This window comes from Solea senegalensis, linkage group LG3, assembly GCF_019176455.1.
Source record: "Solea senegalensis isolate Sse05_10M linkage group LG3, IFAPA_SoseM_1, whole genome shotgun sequence".
Classification (NCBI taxonomy): Eukaryota; Metazoa; Chordata; class Actinopteri; order Pleuronectiformes; family Soleidae; genus Solea; species Solea senegalensis.
In genome coordinates, this window is record NC_058023.1 from 9,988,570 (window position 1) to 9,998,511 (window position 9,942).

Below are 9,942 nucleotides of genomic sequence, written 5' to 3' on the forward strand. Positions count from 1 at the left end.
CAACCACCTCCAAAAAAAAGAAATCCTCGAGACATGGCAGGTGGCATGTTAAAATCAGTCTGAACATGGTGAACATGACTGTAGTTTGTGACATCACAGCAGACCAGGCAGAAGAAGCACACAGTGTGAGTAAAGTGAGACCGCTTCAGCGCCGTGGCTGGAAAGTGCAGGCAAACATTTTCTGTGGCTGAAAAAATAAACTTGCATGACTTTGTGCCTGCATGTTCAAACACAGTTGCTGCTGTTTCCTTCACTACGCAGCTCCAATCAAGTTGCCTTGCTGGAGTCTGGACAAGTAAATAAAAAAAAAACAGATGTACAGCACATGACATGTCATAGAAATGTTTTTTTTATCTTCTGAAAGAGTGGGTAGGGGCAGGGAGAAGAGAACTAGGTCATACATGCTCGGTGGTAGAGACCACACATTGTTTTAGCAATTGCTAGGAAATCAACAGGAAACCAAGCGTTGTGTGGTCTTAGCGATGGATGATGGCCGGGGGGGGGGAGGGCGATTCATGAAGGAGAATCGCCCGAGTCTGAGCAGCAGTCGTCGTCGTACATTGTTGTCATGGTTTTACTTGCTGCTGAAATGCTGAAACGAAACTAGTGAACAGAGCGTTGCATTGTTCACGTTCAGCGCGTCTCTAATTAGGGCTCGTTTTTAGCCTATAATAACAATGAGGCTAATGAAGAAACACAGCAAAAACCTCTTGAGTATACTACTGTATACTGCAGTACACGCTCTAAGTATTTGTGTTTTACATGCTGTTTTGCCGTCGAACGAAGCCCCTCCTACTAAATTAATAAAAAAGACTCAGTAGAGTATTATCCACTGAACAAAAGAGTATGCACCGTGTTTATGGTTCTACAAGTGTGAAGCTAAAGAAGCGACTTAATATTTCATGGAAAGTGGCAATTATCCTGCTGGCAGAGATGGCTCGCGCTGCTGCGCTCAGAGATGCTTATGCACTATGGTATGTTTATGGTTCTCAGTTGTATTCTAATGGTAAGACAGAGGGATCTGCTTTCTCTCTTATTGCCATAGAAACTGGGTGGATGTGTAGCTTCCTCTGAAGATATTATCCCGGTTTGTTTGGGAATATTGTAGCAGACAGAAACACGTGCACTGCGAGGTGGTGGGGGAGGGTTTGTCGCGCGCTGAAAACTGTAACGCTGTGACGCTGAGGCAGGAGAAGGAGGTAGGAAGGAATGGAATGTAGCGGGGTTACAGTCATTGACACTGATTTATTCAGACAAAAGCGCCTGGATAACACTTTAAAACCAAGGCACTCTTTTTGTGGAACACTGAACGGTTTAGCTCAGGCATGGCAAAATATAAAAACTACACACCGACGCGAAGCTGTGACCTCAGGCCTGCTTCCGCGTGAACACTGACTTTTTAAATAACGGAGGCTGTTCCAATTTGTTCTAAAGGAGAATATTTGCTCATGTTCAACCACAGTCATGAAGTAAATTCTTTAATTTCACATGTGCAGACATTCACAGACTCATCAGGTCTCCTGAGCAGCTGTTGGCATCTGTACGTCTGCATGTGTGTGTGTGTGTGCGCTCATGTGTTCTTTCTTGTTACTGCACATTTTGTCATGTTGTTAGTGCAAGTTTGCCATTTTTGTCAAGCTATACATTTTTGGTCCGATGGTTAATGTGTTCTCTGTGTGTGTGTGTGTGTGTGTATATGAGTGATGATCTCCCCTCAGGGTGTAAATGAGTCTGTGGTGTAAAGGCCATGCTTCATGCTAAGACAGACCTCTGATCAACTGCGTCGAAAAAGAGGGATAATGTAAAACTCCTCCTCTCTCTTATTCCATTACATAAACTCCTGTGCTCCTCTCCCTCCTTTCCCTCACAGCATCCATCCCTGCCGTCACTCTTGTCACCCTTCCATTCTCCTTCCTCCCTTTCTCATTCCTCCTCGCTGACCTCCATTGTCTTCTCTCCTCGTGTGCTCCTCTGTCTCGCCGTGTCTCCCATTACAATGCCCTCACTGCCCTTCTTCGTCCCTCCTTTCTGCCACCTCTTTGAAATTCAGAATGATCTTCAACCTTTCTGCTCAATTTTTTGAGGTTTTCTTTATTATATATATATATATATATATATATATATATTTTATCTATACATATATACATAACCTAATTTCCACATTTACATTTCTCCAATTCACTATAGAGCTGAACTGATGGATCAACTGACAGAAAATCAATCAGCAAAGTATTTGTAGGCATTTTTATATAATTGGACTCAAACATAGAGTGCTGGCTAAACACACACACACACATATACTTAACCATAACCGGTTAACCTAACCATACCTCTAATTTTAGCCCTAAACTTAACGGAAAATTTCCCTCAGAAATTAGGTGCTGGGACCAGGTTTTTGGTCTCCATGAGGACTACTGGTCCTGACAGGGTCAGTGTTTATGCCAGAAAACACACACACACACACACACACTGACTGTCTGGCCCTGTGCTGATCCCTACACCCCTGCTCACATTAGCCCATCCTTCCTCACACACACAAACACACACACAGAGATAGAGGGAGAGAGAGAGAGAGAGGGAGAGAGGGAGGGAGAGTTGCGCGCGTGCTCTGTCGCCGCCGCTTCAGAGGAGGAGAGACGTTTATTCAGAAGCTGAAGGAGGGACGAAACGAACGGAGTGAGTGATCAACAGACGGGAGGATGAGTGAATGAATGAACGAACGAACGGATTCTTGTGCCGAACCGGTGAGAAGACGCAAACAACGTGTGTATTACCTTTGTTTTAAACAAGCGTGTCCGTCTGTCAGTGTGTGTGTGTGTGTGTGAGAGAGAGAGAGAGAGAGAGGTGACAGAAGTGAACACAAATGTCAAATGTGCTGCGGAACTTTGTCTGTTCCGTTAATTGCAGCTGCTCTTGTTTGTAATTTGCCCACAAATCGCCTCGTGCGTAAAGAGGCAGAACCGGTCAGGTCGAGATCACGCACAGGAACGGGATAGATGTGGATGTGGGATGATGGGACTCTCTCTCTCCTCCGTCTCAGGTGTGTGCGACACCGCCGAGCTCTTCCCCGCCAAGTCTGGGAGACGCCTTCAGTGTCAGTCCCGCTCCGGTTACGCATTTTATCCAGTTTCTGCTCACAAGCAGGCTAATGTACGTGCGTAAATAGAGCGTCTGGACCGAGCGACAGCAGAGCAGATTGAAGACATCTCTGCTGGAGAGAGAGAGAGAGAGAGAGAGAGAGAGAGAGAGAAAACGGTGACATTTCACAGGGTTTGGAACAGGGTCGTGGACCGAGCAGCCTGTGAAGGAGGATGAGGTCAGGATTTCACTGTGGAGAGCTCGCGCAGGGTCAGAGTGCAAGGCAGGAATGCATATGTGACATAAAAGAGTCTATTGGAATGTATAGTACACAGTCTGACGCGTGAAATCAGGGTTTTTTCTGTGAATTACACCCAGTGATGAATTGCCTTTGTTTATCATTGCATCCTGCGTTTAAAATCTACAAGACACCATTATTTAGAATGATTATTTCTCGACATCAAAATTAAATTCTGGCATCATCATTGCACCACAGCGTTCTCAGAAAAGGACATTTCTGTCAGTGTTTGAATTCTTAATTCAAGAGGAAAATGTGATTATCACTTTTAAATCTGCCAACTTTCAGGGAAAATGGAATGATTGTCGTTATTATAAGTTTGCTTTAAAATAAGATTCAACCCAATGACATGCAGTGTTAGCACTCCATTATACACTTACTGGCCACTTTATTAGATACACCTGTTCAACTGTTTGTGAGCACAATTATCTTCTCGGCAGCATTTGGGCAGGTCGACATGGTCAAGACGACCTGCTGAAGTTCAGACTGAGCATCAGAACGAGGAAGAAAGGTGATTTTAGTGACTTTGAACGTGGCACGGTTTCTGTTTGACATCTGTAGGGTTTACAGAGAATGGTCCCAAAATTAGAAAATATCCAGCGAGCGGCAGTTTTCTGGGCGGGAAACAGACCTGGAGTTGAACGACAGCAGCAGAAAACCACACCGGGTGCCGGTTCTGCCTCTTTAGTAGCTCTTCTGTGTTCATAATAAAGCGAGCCAGTGAGTTTGTGTGATGATGATGATGATGATGATAAGGAACAGGATGGGGAAGAAAATGAAAAATTGCCAGAAAGATTGGTAATGATAATGATTATGATGGAGCTGATTATAATAAAATGGTCTGTTGTGGTGTTTCTCTTGCTGCTGCTGCTGCTGATGATGATGCAGCAGCAGCAGCAGGATGATGATGATGATGATGATGTGAATGAATGTCCGTAAAAGTAGAGTGATGATGCCGCTGCGGGTTACAGGGCGGGAGATGATAATGATAATGAATGGCGGGAGTTCTTATGATGATGATGACGATGATGATGATTCTGACAATTACAATCCCTCTGATGAAGATGACTTTGTTTTCCTGCAGTTCTTTGCGATGACGATGAGGACGGTCACAAGAGTGATTAATAATTAATAAAAGATATGTCGCCTTCTTAATAATTCAAGGGCCCAAGCTGTCTGAGGAAATGTAGGCTAAAAACTAATTTGCGTCCAACTCCAGTCATGATCCAGCTCACGTCAGCAACAATAACTCTTGTGTTAAGCGGCTTTGCTGCTGGTTGACTGTCATTGTCCAGTGTGGTGAAAGCACTGCAGACCCTCCACATGCACAGGATCAGTCATTTGCTTCAGTAAAGTGGAATGGTTTCAGGATCCAGAAAGTCGATCCAGACAAAGGTTCATTCAAAACAAACAAAAAAACGTGATGGATTCAATATTGAATCCATCAGACCTCTGAAGCTACGCCTCCAGAGTGCAGGTACTTTTTCAATTCAAATAAATCAAAGTGATATTATTAATTTCGGTTGAGCGTAGGGTTGCAAACTTTGTGCATTTTCCTTTTCCAACATTTCTTGAATGAGTTGATTGTTCATTCATCGTCCACCGCTTTATCCTCCACATGAGGGTCACTGGGGGCGCCGGTGCCAACCCCAGCTGACATAGGGCCAAACATGGGCTGCATCCTGGTCCATTTCGCCTAATTCCCGAATCTGCACCACTTTTTTTGGACTGTGGGTGGAAACTGGAGAACATGGGAGGCCTTAAAGTAAATAGTAAAACAGTAAATAATAGGAAATGCAAGCCTTTTCTGCAAATCATGTCGATATGATGTCATTAAACTTCATTTTTATGAAAGCCTGAACTCTGGAATAGCAGCAGTCTCTGTTATAGAAGTTTGTTTTGTTTCGGTGGGAACGACGGTTGTGGTTAGTAGAGTCAGTCTGATGACGCAGGTATACAGTAGGTATAACTAACTAACTAACTAACATATTCTACCAGGGCGATTCATGTCTGGAAATGACCGCAGGTGCAGAGAAAAATGCACATGCGTTTATTCATTACAGTATTTTGTGAGCCGACTAATCCTAGAAATGTCAATATTGACATTTATTCGGTCGGACTCTCACATTTATAGTCTGCCTCCTGGTTTTGCGTATGCTTCTTGTGTACCGACCAAGTCTCTGTGCCAAAAATAACCAAGACTCTGTCACTTTCTCCTCCTCCTTACCTGCGAGTGGATCCTCAACTAATCCATTAATGACTTAAATCACACTCGCTCTCATATTGGCCACAACTCAGCCTCTATTCTTGTGTGTGTTAATCTGGTTATGTGTATCACTGGCACTCAGTCTCAGGGTATTTTGTGTGACTTGTTACTCGTCCCTTCTTGGCGGGGAGAAGCAGGAAAGTCCCCGTGGTTGTAATCATCTTTCTCTTGTTTGTTTGTATGTATGTATGAATGTGTGTGTGTGTGTGTGTTTGTGTGTGTGCGCACGCTACATGCTGTTATTAGTAGGGGGTTTGTTGTCGGCCCTGGAGATACAGTAGATGCCTTATGTTGTGAACAGTGTGGTGGGGAGAAGATAATGAAAGGAAAGTGGAAAAGAAATGAAGGAGCGGAACAGGAGCAGGGGCTCGAATAATACGAGGCTGCTAGAGGACGAATCCATCGACCGACCTTTACCTTTTTTAGGTTTTCACCAGATTGACGAGGGATTAGCACACTGGTGTGGGTGTGTCCTGTGCAATCGTAAAAAATGGTGACACAAAACATTAGCGGTTTATTTTTCCTACCTCCTTGAAGGCCTGCAGTGTTTCTGACATATTGGTTCATTCAGTTCAGTTTTTAACTGTTCACTCCGTCTCCTTCATCTGTTTCGACTATTATTAACTCAGGATCATTTCAGGAAGCATTTTAATCTTACACTACATAGAGTGTGAATTCCCTCCTGGAGATTGAAAGAATGGCCTCGTCGTCGCCGTCCTCCTCCTCCTCCTCCTCCCCCTCCTCGTTGCTGCAGGTTGATAAATTAAGTCGCTGTAACAACAGCATGTGAGGACAGTGATATATGTCGTATAGCGCTCATCACTTCTCCAGCTATGGCTCAAAGGTACTGGTCCTCACTGTTGGTGCTGCACTAGTATTGAGTGTACTGTGAGTGAAGGCCAGGGGGCAGTGTTCAAACTATAAAGCTATAGTCCATCACATCCAAAAAAGGTTCAGTGCCAGTGCATGCATTTGTTAAATTCAGCCATAAATCTAGAAAACCGCGGCCATGTCGTTTGCTATAAATCTTTGAGAAATGAAAGAAAAGTAGAACATTTGTTTAGTCTAATGTGTCTACAAGGCCTGGAAGAAATCAAAGTACTGCGCCACTAACAAAGCAAATTCAATAAGAACTCAACAATCACAGAGACAGATGGTCGGGACAATGTGGGATTTAAATAAAAATACCCACCTTAAAATGAGTGGCGCTGACCTAATATCACTCAGAACAACATTTGCCCCACACATCATTCATTCCAAACAGCTTCCAATCACTCCCAGAGCATCACTTGAGGGATTCAGCTGACGTGTTTATTGCCAAATGGTGCGATTTCTAAGCTGAGCAGCAGTTTCTGTTGCACCGTCAGTGATCTCACTTACACGGCAGACTGATTTGGCCCTCACACTTTGTGCACCTCACTTAGTCCTTCAGAGTAAAAGTGCTTAATGATGAGCCTTTAATAGCCTGTAGCGGTTTCCTTGCATTGGCCGAGGCAGGATCTCACGGTCCTGACTCTGATCACTGACTTCACTTACTTTGAAGTTGCATTTATCTAACGATCTACCTTATTGTGACAAAATATGAAGGTAATGCCGTTTGTGTAATCATTGAAATGTGGAGATCCACAGTAAGTGAACATCAGCTTGCACATTTCTCCCTCTTGTCTGTCAGAGTGACCTTGCGCTTGCGAGCAGATGTGATTGATACCGAACACTAAAATAATGACCTCCTCATCCGCACACATCTGCCCACAGCGGGTAAAGATTTAACTCCCTGACCCGCCGCGTCATCCCATTGTCTGTCGTTTTGCCTCCAGGCAGATTTTTTAGTCATTTACATAAAGACGAAAAAAAGAAAAGTCCTCTATATCACCTGCTATGCTATCCCAGTACTTACAATGCTCCATGAAGTGTGTACGAGTGGATTTGTGTTTGCATCATGAAAGGTGGCGAATCACAGGGTAATTGGAAACATAAAGGTCGCACAAGTTTAAAAAGTAGCCATTAGGCCAGTTTGTTAAATAGTTTTAGGACAGCGATGTGTAATATACAGTATTTTTTATTTTTTTAGTGATAATAAATGTCAGTTAACCTTTCCAATTTCCTGATGAGATGCATCTGTTGCACTTCAATACTCGGCAATGACTCAGTTCTATGTATATTATTATATCAGATTTACTTCATCAGTTTTAAAACGGATGCGTTTCAGGCAACACATTCAACAACTGACACTGAAAATGAATGACTGGAGGCCATGACCATTAACCAGGATTTACAGTATATAACCAGGTTATTTATTCATTATATAAAATCATGATACCATGTGGCAGCTCTGTGTCCTCAGAGTCCTGGGGTCAACGTGTCGTAACGGATGTCAGTGCGCACACACACACACACACACAGTTTGAAAGTGTGTGTGTGTGTGTGAGTCAGTTTGAAAGTCTTTGTCGCACTCTGTGATCACTCACCACTTATTAAACTAAATGAAATGTGCGACTTGCATTGTAAAGAAGTAACATCTCGAATCACAATTCCCATATTTCAGACAACATGTAAACTAAATGGTGCTTTTACGTGCAATAATGTCATTAGCACTCATGTGGCTCTCATTCTTTGCTCGTGTTTGGAGCACAAGAAGATCACACATCTTTGCTATTCTACCCTCTTTTACCTCTTAGGCCGTGACTTCTGTTTTGGTTTCGTTGTTGAACGTCGCGGTCGCCGTGTCAGTGGACTAGCGCCGCTATATCTCGGCTCCTCTGTCTATTTTATGCTATTTAACATTTAAATAATCGGAATTTGGATTCATTTGTCAATGGATTCAGAATCGTCCTCGTCTGAATCGCGATGCATCTAAGAATCAATGTTTTTCCCCACCCCTAACACACACACACACACACACACACACACACACACACAGAGAGCATAAACATGACATAATGTAAAACCCCCAAACAGACACCAACACAGGCAGACATTGACATGCAGAGAGGGTCGCGCTGCTGCTGCTGCTGCCAAAAATAGAAAGCACCAAGGTGGAGGAGAGCCATTTGTTTTTCAAGTAACCTCAGCATACGACACACAGTTGATGTGGTGACGGCGTGTGAGAGACGTGGGAACAAAATATATTCGGTTTGTGAGTGTATTGTGGTACGAACAGCTGATTCTCACGTTCCAGATGCTCTGTTTGCTAAAGGGGGCAGTTCAGAGGCTGAGGTTTAAGTTTGAGTCAGTCGGGGATTGCTTCTAAGACAGCAAGGGAAGCTCGGCTTCCTCTGAAATGTCATCAGACACGTAGCAACTGTGTTGTATTTACATTTGGATGCTGCACGTGCGCTAGAACGCGATATAGAACGCACCACTAGTCCGCTCAGAATCGGCTGTTTATCGCGGATGACGGATCGTCGTACGTGATTTTCGTATTCTCGTGGCAGCTTCCGCACTAAAACCACTTAAAGCTCCAGCGTTGCAGAAACATACATGACAGCGGAGCCTTTTCTGCCTCAGTCTTGTCACAGCATTTTATGTGTAAATAACTGGGCCTGAAATGAGCTTCCCCTGTTGTTTTGAATGATCACCTGCGACTGTACTGTTGAGTTGCACTGGGAGGTCAGTGCTTTGGGGTCATTTTCTGTTTGATGCAAACATTAAAATTTTAAAGGATGCACCAGGTTAGAATCATATCGAAACTGAAAATCGCATTGAATCAGTCACGGACATCCAGTTTCAATGAAATTGCTGCACTGGGTTGATGAACAACAAATGTCTCACACCAGTTGTTGTGCTACTTGTAGAGGCAGTAACCATGTCTGTCTGTCTGTGTGTGTGTGTCTGTGTGTGTGTGTGTGTGTGTGTGCACCATGGGTCACAGGGCAGACGTTTTCTGGAGATGTTATTATTGTTGTCAGCAATGCCTTAAATTACACTTCAGGCTCGGCTTGATGCTTGGCAGCATGAGACTGTGCTAAGAGGAGAGCAGTGACTGCTGCAGTTACGATTAGCGAAAGCTAGAGAAAGAGGCACGGGGGAAGGAGAAACCAGCTTTTGTCCTTTTCCCAGTGGCCCTCTGAGGCCAGTTTCAACACAATCTGCTCATTTTGATTTCATGAACGGGAAACTGAGGTTGCAAATGGACAATTTATCTGTGCAAAAAGGGGCCACAGATTAAAAATACACTGACCTTCAACACTTTTCTCAAAGAACAGCGTTGAGTGGGCGTCATGTGAAGTGGACAGCTCTAAGAGGAGGAATTAGAAAAGAAGTGGCAGGGACACGCTGGCCACTGGTTGTCAAACAGATG

At 43.9% G+C, this 9,942-nt stretch overlaps 1 protein-coding gene across 3 annotated transcripts in view; it reads left to right on the plus strand.

Annotated features, from left to right (window-relative positions):
- The first annotated feature begins 2,590 nt into the window (after positions 1 to 2,590).
- LOC122767277 (sodium/calcium exchanger 1-like) overlaps positions 2,591 to 9,942 on the plus strand; it is a 74,240-nt gene continuing 66,888 nt past the window's right edge. For 2 of the 3 annotated variants that reach the window (XM_044022714.1, XM_044022715.1), the window contains exon 1: positions 2,591 to 2,763. In XM_044022714.1, the coding sequence (XP_043878649.1) occupies positions 2,708 to 2,763 (56 nt within the window). In that variant the 5' untranslated portion in view covers positions 2,591 to 2,707. The remainder of the gene's footprint in view (positions 2,764 to 9,942) is intronic. The other variant, XM_044022717.1, reaches the window with a different exon arrangement.